The sequence below is a fragment of the Buteo buteo genome, chromosome 11 (genome assembly GCF_964188355.1).
Source record: "Buteo buteo chromosome 11, bButBut1.hap1.1, whole genome shotgun sequence".
In the NCBI taxonomy this organism is placed as follows: domain Eukaryota; kingdom Metazoa; phylum Chordata; class Aves; order Accipitriformes; family Accipitridae; genus Buteo; species Buteo buteo.
The window spans coordinates 19958936-19978167 of record NC_134181.1 but is presented as its reverse complement, the minus strand read 5'-3'; the positions used below and the strand labels follow the sequence as shown (position 1 = coordinate 19978167).

General features: G+C 37.3%; 1 protein-coding gene across 1 annotated transcript in view; it reads right to left on the bottom strand.

The window, feature by feature from the left end:
• Window positions 1-19232, bottom strand: part of SLC6A2 (solute carrier family 6 member 2) — a 79188-nt gene that overhangs the window by 19606 nt on the left and 40350 nt on the right. The window contains exons 4-10 of the mRNA XM_075040276.1: window positions 18947-19085; window positions 17995-18129; window positions 13431-13534; window positions 10713-10837; window positions 9840-9952; window positions 6523-6651; window positions 3676-3775 (exon numbers count right to left, since the gene is read on the bottom strand). Coding sequence (XP_074896377.1) covers window positions 3676-3775; window positions 6523-6651; window positions 9840-9952; window positions 10713-10837; window positions 13431-13534; window positions 17995-18129; window positions 18947-19085 — 845 coding nt within the window. The remainder of the gene's footprint in view (window positions 1-3675; window positions 3776-6522; window positions 6652-9839; window positions 9953-10712; window positions 10838-13430; window positions 13535-17994; window positions 18130-18946; window positions 19086-19232) is intronic.

The following is a 19232-nucleotide window of genomic DNA, read 5'->3' as shown; positions in this document are numbered from 1 at the left end:
AACAAGGTATCTGTTGATTAGCCATGTAGCAAAGTAACAACAACCGTCCCTTTTTGCTCCTGAGTTTCCTTTCTAACTCTGGAGCAGTATTGCTATTTGGTGGTGGTGACCCTCACCCAGTGGCAGTAAGGGAGTAAGCCATACCAGTACCATTCCCAAGGAAGGGCAGCTGTGCTAGTGTAAAAGCAAGCAGAACAGTAGGAAGCATTTCCCCACCATGGCAGTGCAGTAAGCTCTCCAGGTTGGTTTGCCCCATTTGTATTTCCATTCTATGGAAATGTGTGCATTCATACTTTGTCTCTCATCCAGGCACACATCCATACAAAAGCATCTGTGAGCAAAGATGAGTACCAGCAGTCAGTACTTGGTTAATTTCTTTCCCTTTTGCAAAATCAAACAGTTGACCTTAGATTTTTTCCAAACAAATGCACCTTTTGGTCTGAAATTTCAGGCTAAGGCATCTTTTCTGAAAATTATTTGAGTAAATGAAAGCAATGAAATTACAGGTGAGGGTGGAGGTCATTGCTAGCTCATACTGAGCTTATTCTAGTCATTCAGGGAGATGTTCACAGTAAAATCTGAGTAGAGATTTTCCTGCAAGTGAAAGCAAAGAGCAGTTTTGTGTCAGTGGGAGAGGTGTCTGGCTTTTATAGTAGAGGGGTCTATCAGGGTTGCACAAGAGGAAAATGGTAACAAGCTAGCAGTCGTAACTAAAATACATCTGTATAGTAAAACAAACTGGCTTTCTCTTCTCTTACACATACAGTTGGCCTTTGCCAGAAGCAGCTTCACAGTGAGTGGTCATAGGTATAATTTGAACTAAATTTCCATGTTCTTGGTCTGTGCCAAAATGTCAATGCTTGCCTTCAGGCTGGCTTAATATTCATCTGGGTCATTAAGACAACTGGGGTCTATCAGAAAAAAGAGGTAGACAAGACCATGCCAGATTTAATCAGTTTAAATAGCACCTGGGGCTGTAATAAGTACTTTATAAAGCAACAGGTCATGCTGTGTCAGTAAAAACATCTGTCAGCTGCTTAAGACAAATGAATAGATATTTTCCTGATTATGGGGAGGCAGGAGGGAGAAAGGAAAGGATGATGAAGGACAGAAGGTGCAACAAATAAACAAAATTTGACTAACCTTGGCTTAGTCTGTGAACCACATACAAAGCCTAGCTATTGTAAAGTGCAGTAAGTCCTATTTTAATAGTAGCAGAGAATAACTTGCCCTTACTAACTGAAGAATATTTTTATGCCTCTGCTTCCAAGCTAAGCTATTATCACTCTTCTGCTTTCAGCTCTTTTACAGGGATTAAAGGCAGTTGTCTGTGAAATCTAATGCCTCCACTGTTTTGAGAGAGAAAAGCATATGAGCTGCTAGCTCCATGCTGATGTTGGGTGACAGAATTAGTACACTAAAGCTAAAACCTATTTCTTTAGTAGACTGAACAGCTTTATGCATGAATGCCATTCTTTCACCTCATTCACTCAACAACGGTTTTTAACTGCAAGAGAGAGTTTGACTAGAAGAATATGGTGGTGCAGAACGGATGGATAAAGAAGTGACCGAGGGAGTAAGAATGATAATGTCTAAGAACCTTCTGAATGATACGTTAACTATAAACACTTTCTGAATAGAAATGAAGATGACTTTCAGGGAAAAAGAATCTTACTGGCAATCAGGGCAGCTAGTTCAATACAGACTTCAGTGGGAAGAAGATTTGCAGGCTGCTACGACATTGAAACATGGTAATAATGAAAAGAGTTGTGACCAACCAGAAAGTAAGACATGAGAATTAAGAGTAGCTTAACAAGAGCTCAATATACTTGATTAATCTAGCAGCAAGCAATTTCAGATATAACTGATAGTTTGGCTGTTGCAATGAGATGACTTTTGTATAAGACCTAAGATGCAGAATCCTGTTGCTTTATTTTGAGAAAGTGAACTATTCTTTTGGGGGTCTTACAATTTTACTAACTCTGTGACAAGATAAAGAACTCATAGCGTTCTCCCCAAAAGAAAGGAAGAATCACTTTCACTGTTTCTTTAGCAAGATAAGCCTAAATTGGATTAAATTATGAGTTGTTTTTTTCTGCTTGATTTGGTGACTTAACAGTACTTTGTAATTTCTGCTTTTCTGGAGGCAGCATCTTTTCCAGTGAATAAACTTGAGGCTATGAGTTGCCCTACCTTCCTATATGATAAGGGAAATTTTGAACGCCAGGTCAGTGCTAGAACATAAAAAGAACTCCACTAGGTAGGGGGCATAGGGGAAAAGGGAAATGTTTGAAACACTGACTTCAGATATTTAAAAACAACTCATCGGTTAAATGCTGAATTAGGGGGAGAACACCCACAGGCCAGTCTCATAATTTTATAATCAGAGGTTTAGCAGGCTATATATATATGATCAAATATTCAGATATTTCTACTCTAAGCAATATTCTGTTTAACCTTTTTGTTTCACTTCTGTGACAGTAGTAGTAGTCAACTTTGTCACTTACAGCAGAGGATTGGGTTTTCCCTTGGTGAAATTAGACAACACAGGACGCTGCACAAGACACTGAAACTCCTGTAGGCTAAGGACTGAGCTCAGGCAGACTCAGTGTCCTGCTGTGTTGCCAAAGTCAGTGTTGTGGTGGAAAGCACAACTTTAATTTGTTGGGTTTTCCCCAGTTAAGGTTATCCAAGTGCATTCATAGGGTTTAGAGCAGTGAATGTGGCTGTTTGCCATCATTGTGGTCATTTATACAGGGGGAAAGAAAAAATGTTTTTCTTCTCATGAAACTTGTGTATCAAATGGCTTGCTTTTTTTTATGTTGCTTTAAGGAGGAGAAAAATATTAAAGACCAAATAAGGCTAGGGAAGTTATTTAATAAGCTGGGCACATCATCTGAGACCTGACTTGAATTGTGTGCCATATTTTTTTCAGGGTACTCTAGCACATCACTGCACTCTGGTTGGCACACAGTGATTCCATCCTAGTGCCAGAGATCAACTGAACACTCCTAAAGCCTGCCGTATTGGGGATAAAACAGATTACTGCACCCTTTTTGTGGCATAAATTAGTATGAAATACTCAAAATAGTATTGTTTCTGGTATCTAGGACGTTGGGTATTCCATACCATGCTATCAAATAAGATAAATTTTAAACCACTAGTGTTTTACAGTTAGGTGGAATATTGTCTCAAACAAAAGGGACTAGTGTAGGAATTATTTTAATTCTCTAAAGACAAACTACCTTTATTTGTATTGCATGGTGGGAGCTTGAGATTGGCCCTGGGGAATTCATGGAAAGGAGGAACAGGTGAGTCTGTATTTAGGCTAATCTACTTGCTTTGAAAGTATCAGGTATAAACCTGCTACTGCAAGTCATCAGCCACGTTAAGAGCTGCAAAATACTGGCAAAAGTAGTAACATTTCCATCCCACTGCAGTCTCCTTCACAAGGCAGTTTTCTTTGGCTTTGTGCAGGGTTTCAAAGCTTGGCCCACTGAACGTCTGCATTCCTGTCACTATTCATAGATCAGATGAAAATCACTGCATGAAACCTGGCTTGTCATGGTTTCATGTATACAAGGCTATGCTGTTTTCCCTTTAAAAAATGTGTAAGCCTGTCATGAGCATTTAGAATTTTAAAAAGATTTTGCAGGTGCAAAATGGAGTGCTTACCATAAAACCAGGAAACTCCAATTGCCTCCATTAGAACAGCAAATAATATCGAAGTCCCAGCTGCAAATGTGTCCAGAAGTGTGAGGACATAAATTCCACCCTAGCATTAGGGAATTAAAAGATGCAACAAAACAAAGTTAAAAATCAAATAATCTCAGTAGTTTAGTATCTAGTTAACAGAAATCTGCTTTACTTGAAACATTATCTTAACCTAAGTATTTGAATATGGAGCTGATGCTGCAGACACGGGTCCATATTTGCATACAAAATAGTGGAATCAGACTTGCAACTTTCTGAAGAGGCTTCCTTTCACCTATGCCCTTGCTTAACTGGGAAACAGAAGCCTCAGCTTAGCATGATTAATGCGTGCTCTTGGCACTCGGTGTTCAGTGGAAGTCAAAGGCACTGGCTGTTCAGGAAAATGCTCAGCAGCTTGTAAGACAGGGCCTGTCTACAGCAGTTAATGAAGATCTTCCTAAATTATTGGCAGGAATGGAGTGCTACAAGCGTTTCCACAAGCCATTATCACTCAGTTTGTTCCTAAGGCCAATTATTCTGTAGTACAGTGAATCTGCAGACTTACACTGATGTCTCCTTTTCCTAGACTGCCTGCATCTGTCTCTTCCAATCTTCCTGCAAAGGGAGCAGTTGCATGTTAAGTCTCTGTTACCAGCCCAGCATGGAAGCAGCTTTGCCTGGTTTAGTTTCTTGGCTGTGGTATTAGCAAGCCTTTGCTTAGGGGAGAGGGCAAACCAGATCATCTTCCTTCACAACAGCACATTTCTGTTCTTCAGTGGCTCATGACTGAGAACTGTAAATGAATTTACTAAAGTCTTGTTTCACTGATTATTTTTTTTTCTTTAGCTGCAATTTGGCTACTTTTTGCCTCATTTTACAATGTGGTATGACTTTGTGTAAATTACTGCTCATTTTATTTAGTTTGGGCTAATGAGGAATGGAAGACCATGGTATGTTTACTTGTTTCAAAATGAACCTGAATTAAGTGTTTCAGGACATTCTACACATGTAAACAACTGAAACGTTTGCAGTTGCAGTAGATTTTTGTTAAAATCTTTTTTTACAACCAAACTTAATCTGGCTATGCCTGTTCAGAAGAGGAGGATCAAAGGAATTATTCTCCATGTTTTTACTAATGGTATAAATAGCACTTGTACTCTTTAGATCTCTAAGTGATTTTAATCTCTGCAATCAGTGTTCTTTTTTCTTATAAAAAGATGGTTTTCTGAAACAGCTGTGCATATTTAAAAAAATAGAACAGTACTTAGGCCTTGTCTAGGTTTTTAATTCTGTGGGGACTTGTCTGGAAACTGAATGAACTTTGGTTGTTGTGTGGAAAGAAAATGTTCCTTATTGAATGACATTTGGGTTTGACCTCTTGTTTTTGCTCTACACCTGCTCTGAATGAATGCCTTTGCTATCAAAATTAGTAAACTGAATGTCAAATACGGTTTTGTAAGAAACATGTTTTGAAAATACAGCTTTAAAATTTCAGAGGACAAAATCAAACAAATTAATTTAATGTGATGGTATCATAAGGGATTTTCTTTGTATTTTGTACACATTAAAAATGTTCTTCTTCAGTTATGTGAACCAATACATTTGGACAAGTCTGGGCAGTTTTGTGCATTCCAGCTGGTGGGGTGAACTTAAGTATAAACAGGTGCCATTATTTAAAAGCTAGACCTATGTTGCTATCTTGAACTGCTTTAGCTCACTTGAAGGCAGTGGAATTGCACCCACTGGCACCTGTTCAGGTTCTTAACCATTGAGTTTCTTCTGATCTTGTACTGCAGGAAATTTTATTTCAGTTGAAACTTTGAATAAGGAAGGAGTATGTTCAATTCTTTAGGTAACAATAGCGATAGCATGGTATTAAAAGGATAGGTATTTTAAATGGTATATCTAGCGTCTCAGATGTTTTCCAGTTTGAAGAAACTAGAGTAAAAATATTGGGGTATTCTTTTAGTGTAAAAAGAGCTTTGTTATTTATAAACTTATGCCATTTCAGTAATCTTAAAAATAGATCTGGAAACCATTTCTAGGGAAGGAGAGGGGTTCAACGCATCTATTTTCATGGTGGCTACCTCAAGTTTCAGTTGTTTTCTGACACTTTGGGCATCTTTGCTTACAGGGCTTTTTGCTTTTTTGTCAAAAAAAAAAAAAAAAAAAAGTTAGTTCTCTCCAACCTAGAACACTGTGATTCTCATCCTTTAATTAATTGTTAAAAGCCTGGTGAGGCAAATCATTCAGGATGATGGTAGTGATAAATACAGGTTACTAGATGTTCAGGGTAAGTTATCTGTGTGCTTTTTATGGTATTAAGAGTAATAGGTAAGATTTAGGTATATGAAGGAACATTAAGAAACACATGGTGGGGAGGAGATCATTATTCTAAACTCCTTTCACAAGAAGTGAATGCTTCTTATTTGCTTCAGGAAGAGAATAGCCAGATGACGAAGGGTCTGGTCACTTGAAATTCTTAGTTCCTCACACAGGAATAAGCACTCAACACAGTCCCATTTAATGTGATTTAAAAAAAAACCAAAACAAAACAAACCACACAAACTCAAACAAAACCAACAGCAGCACAGATAGCTGTGTTTTAGAACAAAGACGTGTAGGTTCCATTGATAGCTAATGATCTTGTGCAAAAAAAGCAGAGAAGCTTCATGTAGATAAGACTAAAAGTAATGTTCTGACCATAAAGTTGTTTAAGAATTAAAATTTATAACATAAATAGTCACCTGAGCCTATTCATATTTCTATCTGATAAGGTTAACTGCATTTTTAAGGTAGCTTGTTGATGGAAACTTTTGTTGTACTTACATTGGTGATGCAAAAAAGGGCAAGTAGGAAAGTGCCAAAAGAAACACCAAAGGTGAAAAGCTTCCTATGCTGCTTCAGAATTTGGAAATCATCTGCCAAGCCAGTGATGACAGCCTCCATTCCGCCCATCTGAGGAAGGGAAGGCAAGAGCTCTGGTTAAACGCTACTGACTGTTGTAAATACAGATTGAATAATGTAAAGCAGCTTGTATAATTAATTCCCAACCACTGTATGATTCCCAACATTTCAGCTATAAATCACTGGCGTTCTGAGGTATAATTTATTTTCTCGAGGTAGAGAAGCGAGTCAGGGAACTGGATGTCAAGTGCCATGGCTGTTGGCTTGATAGCCATATCCTCTGCAGACTCTTTGCTGACTCATCAGGATAGTAAGTAGACAGTACTTTGGGAAAAATAATATATATTTTAGTATACTTTGGGGAAAAAGCTGGTAGCTTGAGTAACCAAAGTCCTTAAGAGATTACTAATATAAAGACAGACACAACAAGTACCTAGGGGAAATGTACTGAACAAAGATTCGGTTTAGCCATTGATTAACCAAACCAGTTCGACAAAAATCTTTACAGACCTGGGAGAATCACTACATAGGAAGCTTGATGTAATTTTTTTTGTTGACAACATGAAAGAATTTTACTTCATTTCCTAGAAGTTAATGCTGAACATTAGCCATTGTTTTGCAATATAGGAAAGGTACTTCCCAAATTTTCATTGATATTGCTGAGTTATGTAGGTGGTTATGAATTTTAATTTCTTTCCACCAATGAAAGCATTCTGCACCCCCTCCACCAAGAAGTTGTGAAAACGAATTCCAGTCTCCTCTCATAATAAATAAATTTATTTAATATTTTGGGGAGGCTGGATTCCATGCTTCTTCTGATGCTGAAAGATCATGGCAAGACTTGGAGTGCTTGGTGCAATACCGTAGTTGGTTAGCAGTTGCTGACATAGCCTGTCCCTTTCCTATAAGAATTTGATGAAACCAGCATCTCTGGCTGAAATCAGTAGCAGAGAATTATCTCTCTAGAATTTGAATGATTCCTGTCTACAGCCAAATTGCTGCGGGCAGTGGACCTGTTTTTTTTAAAGGTAGCTAATGTTCACAAGTAAAATGTCCCAAAACCTAGTGTAGGCTTGTATATCCTAGTGTCTGGGGGGGGCATCGGTAAGTGCCCTGCAGTTAAGATGGGTTAATATTTGATGTTCTCAGAAGTTGTTACCGTGTTGGCACTTAAATTGTCATAGAGAAGTTGAAAATGGAGAAAACATGGATTATTTTGGCTAAGGACCACTTCTTAAGGTATCATGATTTATTCCCCTTGTTAATTCCCTATGCCAAGCTAGATACCTACTCCAAACATTTGTTCCATTTTCTGTCCTTTTCATTGTTGCTTGCTTAACCTTGCATGATCAGATTTCTCTTTGCTTAAATATTTTGGCAGTTCCATTTTTGTACAGATGTCTGTATTTCTGTGCCAGTGCAGGCTTATATGCATGAATAAAAGTATTCATATATAATTATTCCTCTTTAGCTTTGGGGTTGTTTGATTTTTAGCTTTAAAAATTTTCATTTTCCCTTCAGGGGCTTGATCAGTCAAATGTGGGGGGAGAGTTGAGAAGGCCACGATAAAAAATACTGTATGACCTGAGTTTTCTTAGGTAAATGATGAAAAATCCTGAACAAAACATGAACAAGCAAATCCCTCCCCTTTTAGAAAGAAAGAGCAAAACTTGGTGACATAGTTCATAGTATTTTAATTAGCTCCACAAGAAAGAGCTTTCTACACTTGTCGGATAAGTGTGTTCTGCAATCTAAAGCCCTGTGTTTTTGTCACTTAAATGTTTCTTTACATTGCTTAAATTTACTGCTGTTGCAAAGTTAACTGCTTTGGATCTAAACACTTCTGAGCATGTATTTTCTTCTTCTTCTTAATTCTGCCCTGTATCTACTGGTCATTCATGCCCTTCTGCTATGCTAAACCCTTCCTTACCATCCTTCACGTTTGCTTACAGCTGAAAAATGGCCAAGCTGCTAACCCAGATATAATCTTGCCTCAAACATTTGAGTAAGGATCCCGATCTTAGTGTATAAACAAACTTCATTGAACCTGAGCTGGAATCCAAAATCTAAGCACTTTGGAAACATTTAGACCTGAATCTGACCTTTACAGCCCAGACCTTACTCCATAAGATCTCATTCAGCTATTTGCCAATGATAATCAAAGCTTCCGGCTGCAGCCTCATTTTTCTTAGTTTTGCTCTCCTCCATGTCAATTCATTCCTTCCCTTTCTTGTCCTTCAAAATGAATGACATTTTCTGAAGTTGTAAGCAATGGAAGCACTGGTTTTTGCCATTTCCAGCAAGAAGTTCCTAGATCAGCTCCGTACATTCAGAACTATGAAAGAGACTTCTATGTTTTAGAATAGTAAGAAACCCCTGCCCTACTAAAAATTATGAATGTTTGTTCATGGTTCACTATTCCTTAAAGACCCTGTTTGTTTTTCCCAGAAATTAATCAACCTTTAAGCTAAATATAACAGATGGCTTGATGTGTCTTTGGCAACAAGAAAGCAGTACAAAAGTTGTTAGGAGTCTTGGGATATTTTCTGGGCTGAAGTTTCTGTGACCCTGAATGTCATGGTACAGTAAAAATCATCACATTATGGAAAGATCAAATACACTTGTTAGACTAGACATTTTATAGTAAGATAGTAGTAAAATGAAACCACTATGGAAATATTTTGGTGTCATTTTTAAATTGTGACTAAATTTGCAGGAAATTCTGTATCATTGCTTGTAGAAAAAAATCAGAGTACCTTCAGACATTGTCTATCTTGTGCTGAATTTCATTAATATGCTCACGTAAAAATCTCTTCTAGAAACCACTCTACTCAATGTCTTACTATGGCTTGTTTTTTGCAAGTGGGATTCCAAAACCTTACTGCAGGTTTGTAGTAGCAACAGTTCATAGTAGTGATGCTGGGTCATACCTTTAAATAGTAATAACTGTTGATGAACAGCCCCTCTGTAAGGTCACAAAAAAGCATCAGTGAGTAATTATTTGCTGGCTCGTAAAAGATTTGATCTTTTCGTAATTCTCTTAAATACTATGAGTCTTTAAATGTACTGCCAGGAGTAATACTATTGGTATGTTGGCTGTGACTGTGAAAACAGATTCAGGGAATGTACAGAATGTTATTTGAAATGTAATAAACCCCCTGTTTAAGGTTGATACCTCTCCAGTTACAGAATATAACAATAAAGGAAAAACGTTGAGGCTAGAAGGAAGAAATACTCACAGAACTGTCAATGCCAAGAGTAAGGAGCATGATGAAGAATACCACAGCCCAAAATGTAGATCCTGAAAGAGTTGAAATTGCCTCTGGATACAGAATGAAAACTAAACCAGCTCCTGAAATAGAAAAGAAAAAGAAAAAACCAAAAAAGTATTACTAAATGATGTTTCTTAGCTTCACAAAATGTTCATTGTAATAAGATAAATTATGATGAAGTTGACCTTTACATCAGTCCACATCACACTCTTGAGTAGCTGTTAAAAAAAATTTTGCATTATACCAAAAATATATTCAAAATACTTTAATAAGGTACTCATGATAGTTTTGTCTTAAAAAACCCCCACTATTCCATTCTTTCCTATTTCTAATAATATTTTATGGGATTTGCAACCTCACTAGCTACTTTTCAACTATGTAGTAGAGAAGGAGCCATGTGGATGTAAACTCCACTGTTGGCAGGAGAACTCTTGGATGTGATGAGAGATACAGGAACTGAAATCATGGGTGACCTGTTACCAGTGAAAGGACTCTACAGCTAAGCTTACCAGAACCCTCCAAAACAGTAGACAGCAGTATATGGCAGTGAACAGCAATACTTTTGCAAGATACTATGCAGTGGTAAATGAATGTTGCACAGGGTAAACTTGTGAGGGGCAAGATGTTTGGGAGCCTCGATTCAACAGAGGTGGGATGAATCAATACCATTTAGAGTTCACATTTCAGCAAGGCATTTACACACTGAGTTTTAGTTCCAAGTAAGTTAATTCAGGTCACTTCCATGAGATTTTCACACACTTGTTTGAAACAAATATAAACACATTTGCAAATAAATGGTGGACAAAAATGGATAAAACTAGTACAAAATGAACTTCCTACCTTCAGTGGCTACATCCTCAATTTTAACTTTGTGTTCATGAGCCATGTAGCCCAATATGGAGAAAATTGCAAATCCTGAGATGAAGCTTGTGACACAGTTAATGGTGCTAGTCAGCAAAGCATCCCTAGTGATGGAGAGAAGAACAGCCCAGTGAAAAAAACCCCACCCTTTAAGAACTAGATGGGGATTGTCTTATAGTGATAGGAAGATTCTTGTGAAAATGCTAATTATGCAATTATCCTGATGATCAAAAGCTCATATCAGTATACTATGCTAGGAATTGACCTACTTCTGTGTACTATTTTGATTTAAAACTGAGTTCTGTTCAAAAAAACCAACAAAGCTATGTTAAATGTTAAGATACTAAAGAGTAATGTCATCATCCTAGCTGGTAGCCGTAACATAGCAAGAGAGTGGCCTGAAGTGAAAGAGCCTTACTGTTCATCAATTCATATAAGCAGATATTGAGGAGTATTTTCAGTTAAATCCAGGAGTGCATTTTTAGCAAACTGTGCTGCCATTTAGATGGCACTGGATAACCATCCTTAATCTATAATGAGGTCCCTTCATCTACGAAGTTAGTGAGGCTTTTTCTGAAAAAGATACGTCTCTTGTTTATCACATTGTTACAATAGTGAATTTGGTTTAAAGGTTAAATATTATCCAGTGCGCATCACATAGTAATGCTTGTACGAAGCTGTGGTTCTAATCAATCTGCCATGGTATTATGATAGACCTATGAGTTTTCCTGGGTATTAATAATCCCTATTACCAAACCTAGCTTGAAGATAAGTAGACCATACATCTTTGGATGTCTGCCTAATCTGCACAGTGTCTTTTTTGCTGCATATGACCTTTAGAATAGAGGACAGGGCTCTATGAACATCAGTAATGCTAAACAGTGCTTTAATAAGCAGAAAGTAAATATGATTTCCTTTTATCAGTTACACTACCCAAAAACATAGGTGCCATACACCAAACTTTATCCTCTCCCTTTTATCACTTTATTTTGATAACACTGAAGAATTTATGTCCTGCAATTCTTAAAGTGCTTTCCTGGAGGAAAGCTGGAGGATCAAGAGAGACCAGATTGGACCCATAAACTCAAATTCTTTTCACTTATTAAAGAAGAAAATTGCTAGTTATTTGTCACTGATAAGATGGCAACAGTATTTCTTGTTTCCCACAATTCAAAAACATTCTTATGCAAGTGAATAATGCTTCTTTTTGCTTAGTCAATAACTGGATTATGTGACGCTTATCTCCTTATAAACTGAGCTGAGATAGCTCTCAGTATTTTGCATGTAAAACTAGATCATGATTTAAGTACAGATTTTCATATTTTCTGGCCCTGATTTTCAGTATTGTTACCCTACCTTACATTACTGACACTATTCCTCTCAAGGAAGGTGTATTGAAGCATAGATGGGACAGTATAATGCTGAGTTATGGCCTTCATTTGGAAACAGTACTATTTTCAATTTGTACTGTTTCAAGAAAGCCTTTTGAACAAAATAAATCAGCACATTATGGAGTTATTTGACCAAAAGAAGGATATTTGTAAGTGTTGTAAATAAGAACTGAATTGAAGCTTGTTTTTATGGTTAGAACAAAACCACAGTATTTAATGAAACTATAGATTACTCTTACAGGGAAGGCAAAGCTTTTGAAGAAACACTGGACAAATATAGTAAGCTAAGAACTAAATAATATGATTTCACATATAATCTGTGGTGTTTTCTTAGTTTCAAGTGGATTTTTTTCCATTTCAGAGCAAATTAGAATGCAGAAGAAAAACAGTTCTATAGGGAGCTGCTATGGGATTCATGCAAAATTATTTGCAGAAGACAATAAAAGTTATTTTGGAAGACTGCTGTGGTTAGCATTCTAACTGAAGGGTTCTCAAACCTAGTAATACTACCTACTGCAGATAATCAGCTGGCAACCTATAGTTTCTCTGGATTAAGTACAAAGCTTTCTGAAGTCAGTGGAAGTATTCCATGATTTTGGTTTTCAATCTGGTTTAGGGAGTTCAAATCTATATATTTTCTTGTACCTTTTTACTTTAAATTTTTTTTTGCTATCCTTCAGTTCACAATGTATTTATAATACATGTACTTTCTGCATTTATATTTCATGGGAAAATTTAAAGCGATGCTTGTTTTCATTCCAAATTGGAATGTTAACAAAACTTCTAAATGTTGGAAGTTCTCAGAAGGTGCAGAGCAGTTCTGGTTGAATTTCCATGGTGGTGATTCAGCAAGACACTTACAAACTGACTTGATTTAAAGTGCATTCCTAAATTGGAGCTCAACATAAAATATCAGAAATATAATCCCAAAGCACAGAAACACTTCTGGAAACTGGAATCCTTCTGCTTTTGGCTCCTGGACCAATAAGATTTCATCCTGTGTTCACTGTTGCACTTAATGGTACTTTTGAAAGGCAAACACAAGCACAGTTTACACAGCTGTTTAAAGTCCAAACCTAATCCCATTCTGGTTTGCTGTACAGCAGATATCTTGGCAGGTTCCTGTTACTAAAATTTCAGTAAGGAAGACGGTGTTTCAAGATTTGGGTTGGTTGCTATGTCTACACAAGACTGACCATCATTAATAAATGACTAAAGATAAAAAGATAGCTTAATACTTATTCCAGCTGCAGTTAGAGTAAAATAGTATCATTCTGAAGCAGTATGAAAGAATAGGCTGTCTTACCTGTAACAGTTGTTGTCAAACTTATTGTAACTGGCAAATGCAATTAAAACACCAAACCCGGCTCCTAAGGAGTAAAATATCTGAGTAGCTGCATCAATCCATACCTGCATAATGACACCAACATTGTCAGTGTCAGTTCAGTCTGAAAGATACATCAGGGAAATGCAAGAAGTGTACAAGACATCTGGCTTTTGAAAAATGATCAGCATTCATGCTTATGGGAGTGTAACTGCTTCTCAGCCCCCATGAGATGTCACATGGAGCACAGTTGTGATCTGGAATGGCTTAACCCGAAATAGTAAGGGCCAATGCAGCGGGCAAGTTCTCAGTGCATGCACACTGCTACTACGGTGGGGTGTACCAGTTGGATCTGTACTTCTGAGCTTTTACTGAGTACTGAAATGTTTACATTATTTTTCTCCCGGTGACAGAAATACACTTCCAATAGTTCTTGTTCCAATTTATTTTGGAATGTACAACCAGAAAACTAAAAATAGTTAATGGGTCAAGAGTTACAGGACATTTTCTTTCCCATAAGAGAGCTTTCTTCATGGGACTGTTAGTACACTTTATATGATGCTTTCTTGTTTCAGAAGCTGAAGCATGACTGACTTGCTGTGAACAGAAACATGCAGGTTATCTGTCACCTTTCCTGCTTAGTTGGAGAAGGAGTTATTGCTGATAGTCATGAATTTTCAGTTTAGATGCAGCTTGGTCATTCTCAGAATTGTCCGCTAGGGAAAACATGTTTTTAATGCTAAAGCATTTTCTAAAGCGACCCTCCAGCCCAACATCCAACCAAGATGTGCAGACAGCAGTCAGGAGCAACAGTGCTGGTCTCCTGAATCAGAAGGCTGAAAATAGCCTACCCTGGTTAATGAGGGTTTCACTTCCTCAGTTGTTACGCAGAGATATTTAAACAAGCATCTTCAACAAGGGTAATGAAGCCAATGGAGTGAATAATACTCAACATTTCTCAAAATGAGTTCTTCAGTTTTTGATTAAGTCTGCCAAGTGCTCAAGACTATGAAAAGCACTGGATTTCATCTCCATCCATCTCTACAAAATCAGATCCAATGTATCTACTCAGCAGCGGCTTTCTAACAGATCTAAGCAACATTTGCATTGGGATTTTAATGCTAAGCTTTCACATTTGGCCCAATGGAAAGAGAGCGAGTGCCTTATCCCATCTTAACATGATATGAAAGCACTGATGCTAGTGGTCTATTTTTTTTCTCAACGTAGATGATAGATGCTTTTAACTACTGCCTGTTGAAGGCTGAGAACCATTTATTGAACTCTAGATTTGTAGAGAAACTTAATTTTATGAACTGTTGAGAGTTAATTACTTGAAAGTTAATATGTAGAACAATCTATGATGTGTTTATTGCAAACCGGTGGATAGGGAGATATGATTTTTCTCAAATTGCAGTTCATACAGGGCTTTTAGGTATCATGGATTTCTTTTACTAAATAGCAAAACAATCCTGTAAAATTAATTCCTTGCTCATTCCTTTCATATACCCAGTTACATCTGAATGTTCTATCTCCACACAAAGGTTGAGATCAAATAGTTGTACTCTCTGAAGAGCGTTTATGTAGATAAGAGTGCAGAAGGGGGGATGCAAAGCCTCCTATAATTTTTCTTGTTTTTTTAAAACTTCCCATAACTTGTGTTGTTAATGAATTCCTGAAATTTTTTAAAATAAATTTTGCTTAAACTATAACTAGATCTGCATGCTGCCACCATAAGGCACTTGTTTTTAGTGGCTCTCTAGCTCTTTTGTGTCTTGCTGGTGGAGTTGTACTCATTATACTTCCCCTTGCTCAAGGGTGCTTGAATAGTAAGAATGTGCTTAAGTCCTATTGATTCAAATAAGCAGTTATCACCTGCTGCCTACCAAAGGAGTTATGCGTATGCTTACCTATCTGTTGAGTACGAGTCTTGGCTCATAGTAGCTGATTAGGAAACAAATTGAGAAGATCAAGGTGAAGGGAAAACAGAGCAGAAACCAGAAATTACTTTAGAACTAAGATTAAATGCAAAACATTCCCTTTGTTACAACAAAGCAGGATGTGAAACAGACAGTGGGGCTGGTTCTTCTTCAGTTTACACTTGTGTTCTCTGTTTACTTCAGCTGGATGGCTTCTGGTTGATGCATAGTCTAATATATTTTATGGTAGGATATTGTTTTTATATGCATTAAAAACGAAAAAATAGAAACATTTTACAGAAGGCAGTCATCAATCTTTCTAGCTTTCTTCATAGTTGTTTATGCCATTATAACTTCTGTGCATATTCTTTCTTGTGTATGTGGATTTAAAGAATCACTGTGCTGTGTGGAGAGGAAATACTGTGTGCACCCCCAGATGTTATATAATCTTCAGGAAACTTGTTAAGATCTATGAAAGGGTGAGTGTCTTCCTCATGTCTGATTTAACTCTTTATTTAAAGCCGATTCCTTCAGCAGAACAGAAGTGTAGCTGCTGTTTTACACAGAAGTTTAATGTATCCATTTGTGTAGTGGAGATGAGTATTGTGGCTTTGTAGCTCCTGGACTTTCACCAAGGAGCGTAGCTCGGCATTGGTCTAGTTAAGAGGTCTTCAGGTGAATATCCTTCTGTCCTTTTTATAGACACACTCTTTGTGGGTTCACTATCCTTGAAAATTGAGGTGTCTTAGGGCTTGCTCAGTGCTGTGCAATATGCGGCCCTATAAAATGAGGCAGACCTTGACATTGATCAGGATGCTGTAAGGTCTTTTAGAACAGCAGAGGCAGAGCCCTCTGTAGGTCATTACTGTTTGTGACTTACGATGTTTCTTTGTTAGGTTCATCATTTGCGAGAAAAAAAATCATAAATCAGAAAGATTCAGGGACGCATTGACATAGAACTGAAGCAGGAGTCTATTCTTTGGAGCCTGAGGACAAACTAAACACACAAGCCTATTGCAGCAGCAGGTATCCCAGTCTCTGAGCAGGAGAAAGGCTGACTTGACAAAGCAGTTTGTGAAACTTCTCCTTATAACTGATCTTTAGTCTTTTATTATTCTAGAGCAACTTTTTTTGTTGTTGTTGTCTGAAAAATTTAGTCTTGGAAAACAAGTAACTTTAGGGTCATCCAAATAGCAGCTGCAGAAATATTAAGCCACGAAACAGCAGTGCACAGAATATCCTTCCAAAAGCAGAAGGCAGATATGATTATGGAGGCCTAGATTCTGAGCTGATGCAAGCTGGCACAGCTCCATAGACAGCTAGTTGAACTTGTGATGTTTTTTGCCAAACAGCACTTAAAATGTATAAGAAAAATTTAAGCACCTCCTTTGTTAATCCTTGCATCTTTGTATTTATGTGTATGCATAAATGTAAATTACTGAGGTGGCTACTGCCTTGTTGACAAAGGTGGATGGAAGTCCCATATTTGAAGTTTGGTTTGACTATTACAAATAGAGTGATAAGGGGTCTGGGTTCTGGTGATAACTTCTGTTGTTGAAGAAATGCCCGTTTCCAAATTTAGTATTACAAAACCAAGGAAGGATTGTTTTGCTAAGAGTATATAAAATAGGTCTGTATTCTCACACTCAAGGTCTTTTTAATTATTCAGGAAAAATCAAGATACAGGAAATGTACAGTGCAACTGTATAGACTGCAGACATCTCTGAAAGCTGCAAATTTTCAAGACAGTTAATTTACTTCTAGTAGAACTATGTCCTCACTTTTCAGTTTTGTAACCATTTGAATGGCCTTGTGACCCATCCACAGAGATACTGGTGTTTTATAAATTATTTCTGATACTTTTAGAACAGCACAGTGGTAAGATCTCTCTGTAGTCACCAGATCATTGTTCTTCATAGGTCTGAAATGCTGGTAATTTCATGAATTAGTGACTATACTCACAGATCTTGCTTTACAAGGGATGAAATAATTCTTAGTTCTAAGGTACTCCACAAATTGAGTTGGTTTGGATATATTTAATGAGAATGTCTTGCAATGTTGTTAAATGATACAGTGAAATGTACATTACTTTTGATAGTAAGATAAGAACACCATACTATTGAAAATCTCATTTTTATGAAGGACCATTATTTGATTAGGTGAGTTAGTCCTGAATTAGGTTTAGCAAGGTTTTCATAGGCCAGCATTTTTGTTTACTAGGTTAATATTTAACCTAGTAATTAATCAAAATCACAAAGAAAAATTTTCTTCTTGGGGAAGTTCTTAGCCTTTTGAGAACTAATTTTTTGCATGACTCAATTTTCATGTAGAAAGCATACTGCAGTTTACAGGGTACACAGACAAAGCATGAACTTTAAGGGACTGCCACACCTGAAAACTGCCCTTGCACAGGTTTTTTTGTGATTGGAACAGCTTGGGTTCAGGCTGAGATAGTCCTGTTATGGAGAGTGTTGGAAAGTTAGACTATCAGGGACAGTGGACTACTGCTTATGCAAAAGCAGAAGTGTGGCTATATCATTTCAGAAATTACCTCTAATATTTTCAGTTTTAGTAACAGGGGAAACAGGCTTAATAATAACAAGGGAATGAGAGCAGAAGAGTATACTTACTGTGGCTTCTTTTAATCTTCTGAAATCTATGTGCAGGTATGCATTTATTCCATTGTATGCACCTGGCAGGGTTATTCCATGTATTAACAAGACAAATAATACAACGTAAGGCAAAGTGGCTGTTATCCAAACAACCTGCAGACAACAGAGATCCCAAAGGTTAATCAACTGTTACAGAAGATTTAAGAATGTGTGAAAAATACAACTTGCACTTTCTTGGTTTTGTCCATTCAATTCAATGGAGAAGCTGTTTATAGGACGTCTTGGGGGAAAATGCTGTTATGTATCATAAGTCTTTACGTGTGCATGTTTACAGGTACCAGTAGGAGACAGTTTTGACAAACAGAAGACTTGAAGTGCTTATATATTAACTGTGTGTGTTAGACTGCTGATTAGCTCTTCGGCTATATATTCATTCATGAAACAAGTGCAGTCATTGCCTCCTGTTAGGTGATACATTCATGAAAATGTACAAAAACCTCTAAGATGTAGCCAACCCTAGAATATGCATTCAGGTGTTTTCTGAGGGATGTCAAAGAGTAATTTCAAATTACTTTTGCCAGATATTTCTCTTGTCATGGCATTTTATATAATAAAACCAAAGCATCTTAAACCATTGAAACATTAGTACATTTCGCTAAGAATAGGAGGCACATTTAAGACAATTTAAAGTCTTTCAAAATATTTTCTGGATGAGACCACTAATGCTGAATTGAAAATAATATGCCAATAAAATTTCCAGTTGGAACATTACACAAGCAAAACTTGTAAATAAAATGAAGGCTGAATTGGGATTGTGTATTTCCATTGTACATATATGAAGGCATCTCACATGGTTTGGTCCCTGAGGATCCCTCAGAGGCAGTGATTTAGTCTCTTGTTTCTAAAATTAGGAGACTTCTTAAAGGAGACAGAGAACATAGTTGAGATAGAAGGACAATATTAGCTCTACCTTTCCTGAAGTCTTCACGCCTTTCCACAGACTAAAGAAAAGAATGATTACCACGACCAAGAGGCAGAGGGAAAGTTGCCAGCGAGGCAAGCCAAGGTCATGGATTCCACGGCTTTCGTGCAGGTGCAGAACTCCTCGCCTACATACCAGATACACAGAAACAAAGCCAAGTCACTGAGGGAAAAAGGGTTTTACATATCTCATCCCGTGGGCAGCAGAAATGGATGCTGCACTGTGGTAGTAGTTGGCCTACTGACATCACTAGCAGTTAGTGAAATCTGTTTTG